Below are 19,566 nucleotides of genomic sequence, written 5' to 3' on the forward strand. Positions count from 1 at the left end.
ACTAAGCTTTCATATGAATCTCTTTGTTCTTCTCACCCCAGCATTAGGTCTGTATAATACCCCTAATCAGATGTAGCTTGAAAACTGTTGACTTAACAAAAACAAACAAACAAACACCCTTAAGATATATAATGAGTCATCTTGTCAAGATGAATCAGCATTTTTTTGGAATGTCTTCATTTTCTCATCTCTTTCCCTCCATCACAGTCACCAACATTTCTGAGTGCCCCTCTACATTTCTTTTGTACATCCCTTCATCCTTTCTGATGGTACTCTTTGGGGAATACGCAAACGACACTATCAACACAGAATGTACTATTTTCATTTGCTTTCCTGATCTAAGTTTTATTTTTGCACTGAGCATGTTAGGCTCTTCCGCACAGTAACTGTCTCACGTAATGAACGACAACATGAATTTCCAAGGAGGCTAACTACTGTTGGGACCGACCTGAAAGCATTTACCTTGCACAGTCACCAGCCTTGCACCTCAATGCCATTGGTTTTTAGCAACCTGACCAAGCAGCTCACTGGGCATAGTAAGAAATGGATCAATGTGCTTGATCAAGGCACAGTACATTTATCAAAGTGTTATGCATTTACTTGCTGGATTGCTACATTCTCAAATAAATTTGGAGAAATTAGAACATAGAAATTTTAAGAGAATCACCAAATATTAGGTGTTGGTTACAATGTAGGTTCTAAGGAATATTGGTGGTGATATATATAATATATATAGACATATTTTATATATGTATATATTTTATATGTGTATATATTCATTATATATATATATATATAGTGAGATATCTATCTATAGATCTGTCTTATGCCTTTGCAGGGATGTTCCTGAGAGAACTTCTATGAAATCTCTGATTTGGAGTGTACCTTAAAGTCAGCTTCCCAGGGAACCTGACTTATAACACTCTAAATGAATCTAGTTTAAATTAAATCTCCTCTGAATTGCTCCTCAAATTTTCATAAGACAGATCTATAGATAGATATCTCACCACCAATATTGCTATTTTTATATATCAAAGCTAATGTATATATACAGTGTATGTATGTCTCTCTGTGTGTGTATATGTATACTTTATATTCTACAGCAGTTTTAGGTTCACAGCAGAATTGAGAAGAAAATTTCACATATACTCCCTGCCCCCACCCTCATCGTCTTCCCCGCTATTAACATGCTGCACCAGAGTGGTACATTTGTTACAGTCAATGAGATGAACCTACTTTGGCACATTGTGGTCACCCCAAGTCCATAGTATACATTAAGTTTCACTCTTTGTGTTGAAAGTTCTACGGATTTTGACAAACATACAATGATATGTATCCAGCATTATAATACAATACATATAGTTAGTTTCACGGCCCTGAAAATCTCCTGTGCTCTACTTTTTCATTCCTCCTTGCTCTATCTCCCACCCCATAATTCCTGGCAGATCTTTTTCCTGTCTCCATAATTTTGCCTTTTCTAGAATGTCATATCTTCGAAATCAGACAGCGTGTAGCCTTTTCAGATTGGCTTCTTTCACTAGTAACATGCATTTAAGGTAGTGCTGAGGTTTTTCAGAGTATTAAAAAGAGAACAACGAATGTTGTTCTTATTTTACAGAGTTAAAGGAATTGTATATTATTATCAGCTCCAAAATATAAAGAATAAATCAACTGCAAACTGCAACATGAGATACACTTTATGGTTAATTCCTCCCTCCCTTCCTCCCTCCCTCCCTGCCTCCCTCCCTCTTTCCCGGCCTCCCTCCTTCCTTCCTTCCTTCCTTCCTTCCTTCCTTCCTTCCTTCCTTCCTTCCTTCCTTCCTCCCTCCCTCCCTCCCTCCCTCCGTCCCTCCCTCCCTCCCTCCGTCCCTCCCTCCCCCCCCTTCCTTCCTCCCTTCCTTCCTTCCTTCCTTCCTTTTCTTCCTTCCTTTTTCTTTCTTTCTTTCTTTCTTTCTTTCTTTCTTTCTTTCTTTCTTTCTTTCTTTTTCTTTCTTTCTTTCTTTCTTTCTTTCTTTCTTTTTTCTTTCTTTTTTCTTTTCTTTCTTTTCTTTTCTTTTCTTTTTTCTTTTCTTTTCTTTTCTTTTCTTTTCTTTTCTCCCTTTCTCCCTTTCTCTCTCTTTCTCTTTCTTTTTTTCTTTCTTTCAACAAAGTTTTGCTCTTGTTGTCCAGGCAGGAGTGCAGTTGCACTATCTGAGCTCACTGCAACCTTTGCCTCCCGGTTTCAAGCGAATCGATTGCCTGAGCCTCCTGAGTTGCTGGATTACAGGCGTGTGCCACCACGCCAGGCTAATTTTTGTATTTTTAGAAGAGACGGGGTTTCACCACGTTGGCCAGGCTGATCTCGAACTCCTGACCTCAGATGATCTGCCTGCCTCAGCCTCCAAACTGTTGGGATTACAGGCATGAGCCACCATGACCATCTAGCCACACTTCTTAAAGCATGTATATGGCAGAGTGCATCCAAGTCAAAAGATAAACATAGTACATCTTCCAGGAGAATTAGTTTATTTGATTACCTAAAGGAAACCACTTATATCAAAAAGTATGGATTTATAGTAGAATACAGAGTTTTCATTAGGTTAAAACAAGAGACAAAATAAATATGGAGTGAATGAAGGACTGCTCTTGGCTAAGAGACTACCTAGACCCTCCATAGGAAGCAAAGTCATGTTCTCCCTACATCAGAAATATTTCTTTAGAAAATTTGAGGAGCAATTCAGAGCAGATTTAATTTAAACTAGATTCATTTTTATGTTTGGAGAGTGTTACAAGTGAGGTTCTCTGGGAAGCTGACTTTAAGGCACACTCTAAAACAGAGATTTCTTAGAAATTGTCTCAGGAACATCCCTGCAAAGGAGGGGAGGAAACAGAACTGGGCATCTGCCTGGTGGCAGGTGGGGTTTAGCTGTGATGCAAGTGCAGTGAGAGCCTCCACTGATACCATGGGGAGCTCTGGAGCTGCACTGGCTCTTTGTAGATGTCTTACCTTGAGGCATAGGGCCTAGACCATCTTATCTCCAACTCACCGGTCAATGAATGGAGCTGTTCCCAGGAGGTGGTGTAACTCTGGAGGGCAATTCCTGGAGCCTGACTCAAACATGAGCTGTCATCTGGCAACCTCCCAGCAGCTGGGGGAATGGACACCTTGATGTGGATGGAGGAAGCCGGGCAACAAGCCAGTATGCACTATAGGCAGGACAAGCCCAACAGAGTCTTTGAAAAGAAGGGTCTAGAACAAGTGAGTTCTGAGTATCATTCAATAAAAAAAAATTTGACATTTAATGCAATGGCTACCTCCAAAAGGAGAAATTTTTATTTTTGCATATCCACTGTAAGAAAAAAAATATAGAGAAACACACACACACACACACACACACACACACACACACACACACACATCATTCTGAATAGGAACTGGGAAACATAAGAAGTCTGTGTTTGTTTTCAAATAGAGACATTACTTTCCTCATTTTTTTAAGACTTAGCTAAGTCATAGATATATTACCAAAGTTGGTTCTAGATTCTTGTTACATGCAAAGAATTTGTTAAACCTTTTCGACCTTTGGTGAGCTCGTAAAGATGAAAGTTTCATACATAAAATACTTTAGAAAAAAAGAATTTCTGTCCTTCTTAAGTGTGAGATTAATCTAATGAAAAGTTTGCAGAGAAACTATTTATTTGACCATGGGCGGGTACTAGAAGAGCTATATATAAAAGTATAAATATTTAAATCCAATTTACTTTCAAAGTTTGAATTTATAATTTGTACATTGGAACTTTGCAATTTTATATGCTGCTGTGATCTCAGGCAGTTAGGTTAAAACATGATAGCGATGTCTCCAAGTCATACATTTATCTATCTCCTACTTAAATATACTGATTTCTACGAACATAGGCTTCCTAAGCACAGCCACATGTATCCCATATACGTAACTTTAGTCATAGGGTCAGAGTCTAAATTCCTTCTAGATATATCTTCACTATTGGTTTAGTGAGGAGGGAGAGGGACTTTCAAATCTCATTTTTTAAATGAACTCACTATATCATCTTTACATATAATACAAATTATTCTCATACAACCCATAAATAAAAATAGTTTAAAATGTCAAGAAAACAAAATATACCATTCCTGAACTGGCCTCCATTGTTACCTGGCTCTATAGTTTCCCCTTAATATATTGTTGAGTCCCTCACTAACTAGCACAGGGACAATACAGAGTGTAAGAAGCATCCCACTAATCACCAATTAGTGAAGTCCTATATATTCACATATCTTCTCTGACCTTTAGAAACATCAGATAGTCAACACTTAGCAGTCAGCCTCTGCTTTAAGTTTGGCTTAATGTGGACTCAAACATTTGCTGCAGAAAAGTTTCATGTAACCAAAGTTTATTACACTAGCATTGAGTCTTTGGATATTTAAAATTTGTGGGCTTCAGGGTCTTCATTTGTAAAATGAGTTGGTTGGATTTGAAGCAGGCTACCTTCAGGATTCCTAGTGTAACATCTTAGATTACGCTATGATTTTATCTGGCTTTAGATATGGCAGCACATGGCCTTTCACCTGTAGTGAAGATTCAAGGACGGAGTGCAGTGTGACAAAACCATAGCAGATCTCTACGTCTGTGGCTCAAACCTGGCCAGGGTCTCAAGAGCCAGATTCCCTGGGTGGGGGCCACTAAGAGACAGTAAATAAATGATACTCTGATATTGTAACAATTCCGTTAAATTCTAAAATTGTGAGTGCATCTTTCCAAAGTTTCTAATTTACTGCATGAAAGTATCTTTACTCTTGAGCACAATCTGATTTAATAGTCCAATTGAAGGCATAGAAATCAAAATGTCTTTTTTAATTTGAAGGTGTCAGTTTCCGTGTCAATGATGCCTTTTTAAAAAATATTGTACCTGTAAGAATGGCCATAATTAAAAAGTCAAAAAGCAATAGATATTGGTGCGGATGTGGTGAAAAGGGAACACTTCTACACTGCTGGTGGGAATGTACATTAGTAGCACCACTATGGAAAATAGTATGGAGATGCCTTAAAGAACTAAAAGTTGAACTGCCATTTGATCCAGCAGTCTCACTACTGGGTATCTACCCCCCAAAAAAGTGATTATATGAAAAAAGACACATCCATATGCATGTTTATAGCGGCACAATTCACAGTTGCAAAGATATGGAACCAACCCAAATGCCCATCAATCAGCAAGTTGATAAAGAAAATGCAGTGTATATACATCATGGAACACTACTCAGCCATAAACAGGAATGAAATAATGTCTTTTGCAGCAACTAGGATGGAGCTGGAGGCCATTATTCTAAATGAAGTAAACCAGGAATGAAAAACTAAATATTGTATGTTCTCATGTATAAGTGGGAGCTAAGCTATCAGGATGCAAAGGCATAATAATGATATAATGGACTGTGGGGACTCAAGGAGAAAGATTCGGCATGTGGTGAGAGATAAAAGACTATATATCGGGTACAGTGTACACTGCTCAGGTGATAGGTGCACCAAAATTTCAGAAATCACCACTAAAGAACTTATCAGTGTAACCAAAAACCACCTGTTCCCCCCAAATTATTGAAATTAAAATAATTTTTTATGTTCCTGACATTATGATAAGTCATATTATTGAATCACATTTGCCTGTTTTGTGGGCTTCCTATTAATCCTAATTGGAAATTAATTTACTTCGATTAACAAAATTCATTTTATACAGTAATAAATGCAACCTGTAATGTCCCAACACTGGATGGAGGGAAATTCCCTAATGCCGACATGACTTGACCTGCTCTCTTTTTTAGGTCCTGTCCCAGCGCAGCCATCACCCTGTGAAGCTGATCACTTTTCTTGTATCTACACACTCCAATGTGTCCCTCTCTCAGGGAAATGTGATGGACATGAAGACTGCACAGATGGATCCGATGAAATGGATTGTCCTCCCAGCCCCACCCCTCCACTCTGTAGTAACATGGAGTTCCCGTGCTCTACAGATGAGTGCATCCCTTCCCTCCTGCTATGCGATGGAGTGCCTGACTGCCACTTCAATGAAGATGAACTCATCTGCTGTGAGTTACTTTCACTAACTCAGTGTGTCAGGGAAGGAATGCTGCTTTAGAATGAGAGAGAAGGTTCCACAGATAAAATGAAGTTCTCTAGAGCCTTACTGTGATTGTATCATTAATAACACAGCTTCCTGTGTTATGTTGCAAAACAAGGCATCTGTCCTCTGCTTAGTGTTTCTAGAAACACCGTGTTTGCGGTCATGCTAATTTTTGTTAAACCTATCTATTTCCTTTCCCATTTACATCAAATCATTGATATGGAAGATGCCATTATATGTTTTTATCTCATTAACGTGTTTATGGAAGTGGTTTGAAGAAATTCAGTTAGAGTTTCTTCCTACCACAAAGGTTCATGAAGATGGCTCAAGTAATGGGCATATTGATAGATATTTCCTTTTTGATCAAGTGGCAAATATTGATTTTAATGGATCTATATAGTTAAGGGTTGGATCTGGATCGCTACCTGAGTAAATGTCATGTCATTAGGAGTTCATGGGATAATGCATCCTAGAGACATGGGTTTGAATTTCATCCCTGTCACTTACTATGTGTGCAGTCTTGGGGGAAGTTATTTGAGCGCTACCAGTTTTGTTTTGTCATCCAGGTAATGAATTCAGTAATACCTAACTTACAAGGCTGTGACGATTTGAGCAGATGCATGTAAAATCCCAAGCTTTGTATTCAGTACCTTTGATTTTTAGTATAATAAGCTAGTGTCAGGTAGGGAAGGAAGAATGTTAGGTAAGAAGTAATTACACACATCTTAAAGTGAGTACATAATCATGGTGGTGTCCAAACGCCTAGCATTTTGTTTAGTTATTTGCTTGCTTCCTTACTTATTTTATATTTTATTATACCATATTATATTTTTGGATTAGTGCTGCAGTGATAGTGGTCCATAAACTATATGTTAATGATCATACTTTTTGGAATAGTAAAAGGCAGTTTGAAATGTAACTACAAGAGGAGAACATTGAATGAGTCTGGGTGCAGTGGCTCAGGCCTGTTATCCCAGCACTTTGAAAGGCCGAGGTAGGAGGATCCCCTGGGCTCAGGAGTTTAAGCCCGCCTGGGCAACATAGTGAGACCCCATCTATACAAAAATAGCAATAATAATAATAACCAGGTGGGGTGGTGCATGCCTGTAGTCCAAGCTACTCTGGAGGCTGAGGTGGAAGGATTTCTTTGGGCACAGGAGTTTGAGGCTGCAGTGAACTATGATTGTGCCATTGTACCACTGCACTCCAGCCTGGGGGACAAAGTGAGAATCTGTCTCAAAAAAAAAAAAAAAAAAAAAAAAAAGAAAAGAACGAAAGAGAGACAAAGAAGGAAGAGGGGAAGGGAGGAAAGGAGGAAGTGGGGGAGGGAAGGAGGGAGAGAGGGACAGAAAAGGAAGGAAGGAAAGGGAAGGGAAGGAAAAGGAAGGGAAGGGAGAAGGAAGGAAGGAAGCAAAGGAGGGAAGGAGGGAAGGAAAGGTGGAAGGAAGAAAGCAAGGGCTATTTCAGGGACCTGTGTAGTATGGGACCTCTAGAAATTTGGAACAATTGGAAGAGGAGTAAAGATGAATGAAAGAAAAGAGAGATGACCTTGGGATGTTTAAAGGCTTTAGCCTTAAATCAGTGAAACTATTTTCCTGGTTCAGACTAACAAATTGGTTTTCCAACTCCCTGTTATTTCCTACCTGTATATTCTCTCTGAGATAAAGTCAACCTGTCAGGTCTTATAATCTTTTCTTAGAAGCAAGGTAAGCAAATGGAGGTGAATAGAAAAGAGAAAGCCTGTCAAATTACTTATCCCTGTTCCCATCAGAGCTCTAATGTAATTTGGCTGATAGAAATCATATTAAGTTCAGTATAGCCATATGATATTTGGCTTCAAATAAGACTGCTATTTAAAGAGAAGCTTAGGGAAGTACTGTGTCCTTATAATGCTAGGCATTCACTGGAAAAATGGAGTTTGCCTAGTCCTATGAATTTCTGTTCCAAAAGGGAAATAAGCCCATGTTAGGAATAGATGGGGGACAAAATTCTAGAACAAAATTATAGAATAAGAGAATTTAGTGGTCAAAATTCACCAAACATGTGAAGATATAATGGTCTTTGGGGACTTTCCTATTGGTTTAGAATGTGATTTTGTAAACTCACATTCATTCATTCATTTATTCACAAACCTCATTAAGAGCCTAACTGATGCCACATGTTATGTTACATATTGACGAGACAGATGGATATGACACTGTCAGAGCTCAGGCTGAAGATGTGCTATACATTAGTGAAGGAGGCTAGTCAGTGAAAGTGAGGAATACTATATGATCAATCCTATGACACAGACAAGCACCTCATGTTAGAAGGCACACAGGGAACTCTCTATGGTGCTAGGGAGTCTTTACATTCTCACGAGAGGAGTGATTACACAGCCAAACTTGGAAAGACAAATAGTCATTGGATGAATAAAGCAGAGATCTGGATTCAAGTGAAGTGAAGATTGTTCCAGGAGCAGAGAACAAGTCGTTAGAGTGAAGCATATTTTGTGTTGCTAGAGCAGAGCCTGTGGTTGGAAATGTAGAAAGAATCCTGGAGAGTGAAGCGGGACCCACATCTTGCAGAATCCTCACCCCCGTGCAACCATGCCAGTGCTACATAACGGCACTTAAGTTGGATATGAGATGGATTGGAGTGAGGAAGAGGGACTGGTTAGGAGATGTCAACAGTTCAAATACAAAGCAATTGATTAGACTTTAAGGTAAAGATTATTAATAGACTTAAGGGATGGTCAGGTGATGAGGAAGAGAAAGGAATCAGCAGTGACTTTCAAGACTGTGCTTTCAGGGATCACGTCTATAGTTTGCTACTAGAGAAGTTTTTCTGAACACATAGGGCACCAGAAGCACAAGGAGGAGGTACAGCCTTCTCTCCTGAACATGAAGCTGGCTCTTGGTCTTGCTTTGTTCCAACTACCATTTGCCATTGATTATGTCCTTCTCTTCCTTCCAGAAAGTAAAAGGGAGAGAATGTAGTCTGAGTGATTTTTGTTAATCAAAAAAGAAAAGAAGGACTTCCAACTTTCTAATTTGGACATCAGGTCAGCTAATGTGCCATTGCTTGAGCTAGGGAAAATAGGAGAAGAACATGTTTGGGGAAGATGTGGCTTCAATTTTAGATGTGTTGTATATGATACCTGTGACCCGTGCACATGAAAATGTTCAGAATGTGTTTGGAAGTGTATATATAAAGCTCAGGAGAGAGCTAAAATAAGATAATATAAGGATGCATGGCCATCAGCGTATGATTATTGAAGCTGTGGGTGTAGATGAGATCAAAGAGAGAGGAAAGAGATAAAGTGGCAGGCAGAACCTGAAGGAACAGCTAAAAGACTGTTTAGAAAAAAGCAGACATTGAAGACACTGAGAAGATGTGGTCCTAGACATAGTGGGGTCACAAGAGACTGAGGATCTTAAAGGCAAAAATCCTTTAGTTTCAAAATCTTCACAGGTTGAAATGTTTCTGAGAGATCAAATAAAAAAGGGCCTAAAAAATATAAATTGGAAAAAGCCAAAAAAGTGGTTTTTGATGATTTTGGAGAGAGAACTTTTTATGGAGTGGAAGGGCAGAATTCTGAAGCTACTCTTTTTTAAGAGCAAATGGGAAATGTCAAAGAGGGAAATCAATTGTAGATAACTCTTTCAAGAAGTCGTAATTGGAGTGGAATGCAGGAAAAAAGAATTGGTTTCTTTGATTTCTGTGGCTTTCTCATGTTTAAATGTTGTAGGACTAAGGATTTGGAGATGTTTACAATTTTAGACAGGGAAGTCAACAATAATAGATGTTTACAGGCCTTTATTTTTGCAGAAATAAATTTTCTAGTATTAGAAATGTTTAGATAAACCTGTGAGTTCAACATTTAAAAACACTTCATATTTGAATATTGTCTTTCCATTGGAAACATTAATTTTTCATGGACTGAAGCAATATAGTGTTTATCAAACATATCTCCTTTCCCTAAAAAAAGAAAAGAAAGAAGAAACATGGTTAATTATATGGAAGAACAGCACAAAACTAGAAACACTCTTTTCACTGATATTCCTCTGATAGCCATCTTCTATTCACCAGGAGAGTTTCAAGATTTCATCAGCGGTTGTGTCAGTCAATATCCTGGCAAGAAATAGTTATTGATATTGCATAAGTTGAAAAAATATTAATAAGGGGATTGTTTATTAGAGAAATAGTATGCATAGCAAAGCCATAAGGGATAGTAAGAGTGAGGGCTTTTATCACCTACAGACCAAAGAGTGTGAGAGGAGGTTCAGTTACCTGAGCCTAGAGTGAGAAGGGAGTACATGGTAAGATGTTTAGTTAAGGGAAGCAGTTAGTCCATGCTGACCTCAAAGGGTCTCTTCACTCCATATTAATCTGCTGGTGGTGTTACCCATTGGCCAAATCCAATCATACACCAGAAGTTTAAAAGGCTTATTAATGTATCCTTATCGTCCAGCCTTCCAGGGACCAGATGGGGAGAGAAGGTGGAGAATAGATCAGGAGAAGTACATGGAAACTATGCATCAATGACAGAACAACTGTGAAAAACAAAGGGCATAAGTGGGTGTTTTACCTCCTTTCCGATGGTAATGGATATGTCCTGTGAAGTGCATACCACTTCTGGTGATTTGGAATGGGTCACATTCCTAAGACTTGTGGATCACACCTTATCAGCAATATTTTTTCAATTGGCTTTTAAATGTGTTAGCTATGATCTCAACATCCGATAGTGCTTTTCAACAACAGTGTGAAGATTATTCCTCTGCATTTACCTGCTTCATTTCTTACAACAGTGTTCCTCAGTTTTTTTCAACATTAAAAATCATGGTAATTAATCTGTTTTAGGGAGGTATTGGAGGAGTAAATGAAATTAATATGGTACAGTGCATAATACACACAATAAATTATTATCCTTTCCCCATTAAATTATCTCATAGTTTCATTGAATATTATTTAAACTGCTAAGATACTTTAATAAGAGTACTGGTTGAATTTAAATCAAGAATAAAATAAATATCCATCCTGCTATATGTTAGGTGTGTGTGCCCTGAAGGGCTTGTAACCTTCATTCTCATGGCCCAAGACCATAGTTTCTCTGCCATTAGAAATATTGATCTGCTGCATATAGATTTTATTTTACTAGAAAATAGGTACATCCATAGGCTTACTTTATGTTCAAATATATTTTCCATGCAGCAACTATAACCAATTGAGAAATTTTGCTTTCAGGAAGTAGTGCCAAAGAACCATTCATAAATTGTTTAAAGTATCATCAACCTGAGTGAATGAGCTATGTGGCACAAAATGCCCTGTGTTACTTAGCCTATTTTGGTAAGAAAGAATACCAATTTCTAGGATGAGAAATGTAATAACTGTTTTTGTTTGTTTCTTTGTTTGTTTTTAAGACCGAGTCTCACTCTTTTGCCCAGGTTGGAGTGCAGTGTCACAATTGTAAATCACTGCAGCCTTGCCCTCCCAGGCTCAAGTAATCCCGCCATCTCAGTCTCCCAAGCAGCACAGGCATGCTCCACCATGTCTAGCTAATTTTTTAAAACAAAATTTGTAGAGGTAGGGTCTTGCTAGGTGGCTCAGGCTGGTTTCAAGCTTCTGGGCTCAAATGATCCTGCCGCCTTGGTCTCCCAAAGTTTTGGGATTGCAGGTGTGAGCCACTATGCTCAGCCAAATAAGTATTTTACAGATTTTAAAATACAATGTCTGAAAGAGAATGTACCAAAAAATAGATATTATTCATGGAAGCATTTTGAAACCCGAGTTTTCTATGAATTTTATGTATGAATTTTTTGGCTTAATATTGGAATTATTCTATGTCGTACACATATTAATAAAGAAGGAAAAATAGAAAGTAAATGGCTCAGATTATTTTCCTATATTCAGTACAATGTTATTTGCCTTATGGATGCCAATAAATATTAGATGCATTCATAATTTATTTGCCACCTACTGTTAAAAGAAAATTTATGAATATTAAATATAATGTTAATGCTATTTAAAATGCAACAGAAACTAATATTTTGTTTATAAATTTCATGAAGCCAAAGTCAGTTTTTAACTATCTAAACTGTTAACTTTCTAAGACAAAAGTAAAACTTTTTATATTGAAAACATTTATTTTCTGATTTTTTAATGTGTTTCAACTGCATTTGTGCCAAAGTTGTGAACTTATATCATTTACAAGTTAGAGCTCGTTATTATACAGTCAATTTGAAAACAAGTTACCAGTCACATTAGAAATTGGATGAAGAAATATGGATAAATTCCTATCTCCCATAGAGGGAAGGGTTCAAAATATATGTTTTCAAGAAGATGAGTAGTATCTGCCATATTTGTATACAAATGTTAATATATTATATTGTTTAAAACCTTAAAACTATGATCTTATATTATCTCTCAGCTTTTTGCAATGAAAAATAATGATGATAAAAATATATATGCACACACAAAATATGTGTATATATACACACACATATATATCAGATACATATATACACATTTTTGTGTGCATACAAAATAAAATAAACAGGCACACCTTGTTTTATTGTGTGTTGCTTAATTGCGCTTCACAGATGTTTCATTTTTTACAAACTGAAGCTCTTCATCCTTGCATCCTGCAAGTCTATCAGTGCCAGTTTTCTAACAGTATGTGCGCATATCATGTCTGTATCCCATTTTAGTGATTCTCACAATATTTCAAACTTCTTCATGACTATTATATCTGTTTTGGTGATCTGCGATCAGTGATCTTTGATGTTACTATTGTAATTGTTCTGCGGTGCCGTGAACCATGCCCATATAAGATGGTAAATTTAATTGATACATGTCGTGTATGTTCTGACTGCTCCACCAATCAGCCATTCCCCCATTTGTCTCTTCCTCTCTTTGGGTCTCCCCGTTCCCTGAGGCTGAACAATATTGCAGTTAGGCCAACTACAATAGCTCCTAAGTGTTCAAGTGAAAGGAGAAAATGCAGATCTCTCACTTTAAATCAAAAGCTAGAAATGATTATTAGTGAGTAACGCATGTTGAACACCAAGATAGGCTGAAAGCTGGCCCTTTTTCTCCAAACAGCCAAGTTGTGAATGTGAAGGAAAAATTCTTGAAGGCTCCTCCAGTGAACACCGGAGTAGTCTTGAACACTATTCCAGTGAATACACAAATGATAGGAAAGCAAAACAGCCTTATTGTGGATATGGAGAAAGTTTTGACATATTCCTGCTGAACCCTGGAACTCAGAGGAGCAGGGTTAGAAGAAAAGAATAGATTGATACCACTATTATTTAGTGCTTTTGAAATCTATCCAGACTTTCTGACAAAATGGTGTAGTGGGTTCATTCTTTGACACATTCCCTCTGCTCCAGCCTAATCTAGAGCAAAGTTCTAGCTATCTTTAATTCTATGAAGTCTGAGAGAGGTGAGGAAGCTTTGGAGGAAAAGCTGGAAGATAGCAGAGGTTGGTTTATGAAGTTGAAGGAAAGAAGCCATCACCATAACATGAAGTACAAGATGAGTCACCAAATGCTGAGATGGAGAAGCTGTACCAAGTTATCTAGATCTAGCTAAAATCACTGATGAAGGTGGCTATGCTGCACAACAGATCTACAGTGTCAATGAAACAGCCTTCTATTGGAAAAAGATGCCATGTAGGACTTCCACAGCTAGAGAGGAGAAGTCAATGTCTGGCTTAACTAAAAACTAAATATTTTCTAGTTATTATTTTGTTAGACATTAGGCTGTTGCACATTTAATTGGCTAAGGTATAGTGCAGACATAACATTTATATGCGCTGGAAAAGAACAATTTTATGTGACTTGTATTAATGTAACATTAGCTTTATTATGGTTATCTGGAACTGAGCTTACCATATCGCTGAGAAATGCCTACGTACTTCTTCATTTTTAACAAACATTATCTTATAAGATTTTGCTTTAAGAGTTTATCTTATAAGAGTTTGAAGATTATTATTTCCTAGTTTACTTGGTTTGCAATGTAATTTATCCTGTCTATGTATATCCTAAAATGATTTAAACGTTTGGGAATGCTGAAGATCAGTCTTCTCCTGAAACCCTAGACAATTTCTGCCATTTGATTACAGCTTTTTGTTTGTTTGTTTTGTTTTGTTTTACAGAATCTTGCTGTGTTCCCAGGGTGGAGTGCAGTGGCACAATCTTGGCTCACTGCAACTTCTACCTCCCAGGTTCAAGCAATTCTCCTTCCTCAGCCTCCCAAGTAGCTGGGACTACAGTCACAAGCCACCAATCCTGGCTATTTTTATTTTATTTTATTTTATTTTTATTTTTATTTTTAGTAGAGACAGGGTTTCACCGTGTTAGCCAGGTTGGTCTCGAACTCCTGACCTCATGTGATCTGCCCACCTCGGCCTCCCAAAGTGCTGGGATTGCAGGGGTGAGCCACTGTGCCTGGACCAGCTTTTTTTTTTTTTTTTTTGGTTTATCTGTACTACTTCCTTATCCAACCTCCCTAGTCAAAAGCGACCTGCTGTACTCGCTGAACCAATAGAAAGCTTATTGATTTTCCATCTGTAGACTTTATTCCTACTTTACTAAATGGCTTTTCTCTAGAAATATTAAAATTTAAAATATGTTTAAAGATTCTGATCTTAACCTTCAGCTTTTATAGATCTCTGTATGCTAAAGGAATTTTCGTTTTTATAAATGCCTCTCTACAGCAATGCTTTGCCTACTAAGTTTCACCTCACAGAATTTCTTTTCTTATTGTTTTGAGCTGTTTATCACTCCTGTATTGTTGTTCTCTTGTCATCACTATGTATGATTCTGGTCATTCATTTTTAAATTTCTGCCCTGAACTCTACGTTCTAAGTTCTAAGACACTGTGTTACATATGGTGAAAGCTCAATATTTTTTGGTGTGAATTCATAGTCTAGCACCTCAGGAAGAATTGCTCAATAAAGATTATTGCCTAAATTTTTCAGAGTCAGCATTTTCAGTCAATGGAGATACATATTCTTAAAAACACGATTTTTTTATGTACAACTTTAAAATATATTTTAATGGGCCATTTTCAAAATTAATTGTGTCAATTATCTATGATACATAAAATAAATTATTTGTTCCAACCCATAATTATACTTGAAGAAAAAAATAATTTATGAAAGAACTGGCAATATCTGTATAAGAACCATACATGGGGACATTTATTCTTGGGTCCTTTAAATAATTTACTTTGAAAAGGTTGTAACTTCATTGTCTTTATTCATGTGCAAGGAATTTTTCAGACTAATCATCTTTAAACTTTTAGTAGCAGGTTTGGAGTAAAATGTTCAAATGAGAAGTTGTATATGATACCATTAAGTAAAGCAGAGGAAAACAAAGCTGTTCTTGTTGAACCTGGGTTAAGTGCGAGACAGTTCTGACTATCTACTGCTGCCTTTGACATATTTCTGCTGAACCCTGGTACTCAGAGGAGCAGGGTTAGAAAACAAGAATAGATCAATACCATTATTATTTAGAGATTTTGAAATCTATCCAGACTTTCTGACAAAATAGTGCAGTAAGTTCATGCTTTGACACATTCCCTCTGCTCCAGACACATCTCAATGCTAGATAGTAGAGTTATCCCATTAAGTACTCTGAGAAACAAGATGAACATCAACACTGGCACAGACCAGAACCAGAGTAGAACCACAAAAGGGATCAGGCCTGCAACCCGGAATTCTTAGCTTCCAGGTCCTGAAGCAAGCAGGAAAACAGAGGAACCATATTTCACACTCGATGGCAGCCTGAAATGAGAAGTTCTCATTTAGCTCTAACTCAGTGCCAACCACAGCCTCTTCTTTCTAGGAAGTTGTAATCCTAAAGAAAGGAAGAACATAGTACAATTTTAGAACTGAAAACTGAGCTTCCTAATAGACAAATCAGATATCATTAAATTAATCAAGTTGCATACAAGAAAGGTAAAGTGCTTTGCAAGACTAGATAGCCATTGAATAGGCATCAATGCGATGGGCATCAATAAGGACACTTTTCTGAAACAACCGAAGTCTTATGAGCAATAGCATCTCTCAGCTATTAAAATATTTGCCTATTGAAGTCAGATCAGTGTCTGCTTGCATTTCATGCAATGCATTTGATGACATGTGTAACACTACGTAATGCATGTATTAGTCAGCACAGGCTGCCATAAGAATATAACACACACAGGATAGCTAAAACAATAGGAATTTATTTTCTCAAACTTCTGGAGACTAAAAGTCCAAGATCAACATGTAGGCAGGTTTGGTGTCTCCTAAGGCCTCTCTCATTGGCTTGCAGATGGCCACCTTTTTACTATGTCTTCACATAGCCTTTCCTCAATATAAGTGCATCCCTGATGTCTCTCTCTTCTTAAAACCTTCATTACCTTCTTAAAGCTCCTATCTGTAAATACAGTCCTTTTGCGGGTTAGGGTTTCAAGATATGAACATTGAGGTGAGGACACAATTCAGTCCCTAAGAGTGCACATCTGGGAAGTGATTCTACAAGCAAATGTGGTTTTCCTTCCAGAAATTTTTAAGTTAATGCATTTGAAATATTCTTCAAAAAGAACTGTGTTCCAGAATATCAGACTAGAAAAACATCAAGAGTAACATAATATTTGCATTTCTCTGGTGGCCAGTGATGATGAGCATTTTTTCATGTGTCTGTTGGCTGCATAAATGTCTTCTTTTGAGAAGTGTCTGTTCATATCCTTTGCCCACTTTTTGATGGTGTTGTTTGTTTTTTTCTTGTAAATTTGTTTGAGTTCTTTGTAGGTTCTGGATATTAGCTCTTTGTCAGATAAGTAGATTGCAAAAATTTTCTCCCATTCTGTAGGTTGCCTATTCACTCTGACGGTAGTTTTCTTTTGCTGTGCAGAAGCTCTTTAGTTTAATTAGATCCCATTTGTCAGTTTTGGCTTTTGTTGTCATTGCTTTTGGTGTTTTAAACATGAAGTCCTTGCCCATGCCTATGTCCTGAATGGTATTCCCTAGGTTTTCTTCTAGGGTTTTTATGGTTTTAGGTCTAACATTTAAGTCTTTAATCCATCTTGAATTAATTTTTGTATAAGGTGTAAGGAAGGGATCCAGTTTCAGCTTTCTACATATGGCTAGCCAGTTTTCCCAGCACCATTTATTAAATAGGGAATCTTTTCCCCATTTCTTGTTTTTTGTCAGGTTTGTCAAAGATCAGATGGCTGTAGATGTGTGGTATTATTTCTGAGGGCTCTGTTCTGTTCCATTGGTCTATATTTCTGTTTCGGTACCTGTACCATGCTGTTTTGGTTACTGTAGCTGTGTAGTATAGTTTGAAGTCAGGTAGCGTGGTATCTCCAGCTTTGTTCTTTTGGCTTAGGACTGTCTTGGCAATGCGGGCTCTTTTTTGGTTCCATATGAGCTTTAAAGTAGTTCTTTCCAATTCTGTGAAGAAAGTCATTGGTAGCTTGATGGGGATGGCATTGAATCTATAAATTACCTTGGGCAGTATGGCCATTTTCACGATATTGATTCTTCTTATCCATGAGCATGGGATGTTCTTCCATTTGTTTGTATCCTCTTTTATTTTGTTGAGCAGTGGTTTGTAGTTCTCCTTGAGGAGGTCCTTCACATCCCTTGTAAGTTGGATTCCTAGATACCATCTCATACCAGTTAGAATGGCGATCATTAAAAAGTCAGGAAACAACAGGTGCTGGAGAGGATGTGGAGAAATAGGAATACTTTGACACTGTTGATGGGACTGTAAACTAGTTCAACCATTGTGGAAGACAGTGTGGCGATTCCTCAAGGATCTAGAACTAGAAATACCATTTGACCCAGCCATCCCATTACTGGGTATATACCCAAACAATTATAAATCATGTTGCTATAAAGACACATGTACACGTATGTTTATTGTGGCAGTATTCACAATAGCAAAGGCTTGGAACCAACACAAATGTCCATCAATGATAGACTAGATTAAGAAAATGTGGCACATATGTACCATGGAATACTATGCAGCCATAAAAAAGGATGAGTTTGTGTCCTTTGTAGGGACATGGATGAAGCTGGAAACCATCATTCTCAGCAAACTATCACAAGGACAAAAAACCGAACACTGCATGCTCTCACTCATAGGTGGGAATTGAACAATGAGAACACTTGGACACAAGAAGGGGAGCATCACACACCGGGGCCTGTTGTGGGGTGGGGGGAGAGGGAAGGATACCATTAGAAGATATACCTAATGTAAATGACAAGTTAATGGGTGCAACACACCAACATGGCACATGTATACATATGTAATAAACCTGTATGTTGTGTACATGTACCCTAGAACTTAAAGTATAATTTAAAAAAAGAGTAATATAATAAACTGTTACATATTATTTTGTTGTGATAATTCACTGAGACAAAAAAAAAATGCTTGCATCCCTGATCATTATTCTTTTTGTTTGCAGCCAACAAGAGCTGTTCTAATGGAACTCTGGTATGTGCCTCCTCTAATAGCTGTATCTCAGCCCACCAGCGCTGTGATGGTTTTGCCGACTGCATGGATTTCCAGCTTGATGAGTCCAGCTGCTCAGGTACCCCATTTCCATTAAAATATTCTTGTGATATGAACCAGCAACTTAACCTGCACACAATGAAAATATTAAAACTTGAGGTTCTAAATAATGGCAAGCATGGAATAATTGGATTTCTATTCTTGGTTTGGGGGCAGAAAGAATGTTGACATTAATTGCTACATTTCTAAAAATTATAAACATATAATGAGCTCATGCTAGATCTATACAATGTTTGATAAGAAAAGAAAAATCAAATATGTAATCTTAACACAATGTAATTTAAGATTATTAGCATTTACTAATCTCTCCTCTGAAAATTGCTTGGTTTCTATAATAAAGAAACCCTATACAATCTAGTGCTATTATTTTATTTTTAAATTGTGGTCTTCTTTTGTCCACTTCTTTATAAGAGTTTTCTATTTGCATAATCTAGTTACATATTTAAAACTAAATTTATTAAACCTTAGTTTGACTTCTAAACATTTTTCTTTCTTCTGATCTTGGAACATTTATATAGCATAAGAACTGACAGTATATATCTGTCATTATACTTTTATCAAAGCTGCTTTAAAATTTTCCGATTTATTGTAGCCCCTTGTTAACATCTCTCCTGAGTAAATGATTTTTTTATTTCACTTAGGTGACATATAAAATAACAGACCATTAAAGGCAATATGGTTTTGTCCTAACTAAAGGATAATATAAATTAATGATAGAGATATATTCAGTGAGATTTCCTAAATAAGTTGGAAATATTTTATATCAAAACTGTTAAGAAAATACTCTGTATCTTTCAAGAGAGGAGAGCATTATGAGATCTGTGGTAGAAGCATGATAATTGTAATCAAATCACATTGTGAAAACGTCTTTTTTTAAATAATGCTGGAAGTGAGTACTCACACA

At 37.2% G+C, this 19,566-nt stretch overlaps 1 protein-coding gene and 1 non-coding gene across 3 annotated transcripts in view; both read left to right on the plus strand.

The window, feature by feature from the left end:
• The window catches only part of MALRD1 (MAM and LDL receptor class A domain containing 1), a 930,868-nt gene that overhangs the window by 791,690 nt on the left and 119,612 nt on the right, over window positions 1-19,566 (plus strand). For both annotated transcript variants that reach the window (XM_050804020.1, XM_050804021.1), the window contains exons 34-35: window positions 5,810-6,073; window positions 18,556-18,681. In XM_050804020.1, coding sequence (XP_050659977.1) covers window positions 5,810-6,073; window positions 18,556-18,681 — 390 coding nt within the window. The remainder of the gene's footprint in view (window positions 1-5,809; window positions 6,074-18,555; window positions 18,682-19,566) is intronic.
• Window positions 8,883-9,096, plus strand: LOC126963524 (small nucleolar RNA U3). Its single transcript, XR_007729144.1, has one exon. It is a non-coding gene; the product is annotated as a small nucleolar RNA U3 (small nucleolar RNA).

Source organism: Macaca thibetana, chromosome 9 (genome assembly GCF_024542745.1).
Source record: "Macaca thibetana thibetana isolate TM-01 chromosome 9, ASM2454274v1, whole genome shotgun sequence".
Taxonomy (NCBI): domain Eukaryota; kingdom Metazoa; phylum Chordata; class Mammalia; order Primates; family Cercopithecidae; genus Macaca; species Macaca thibetana.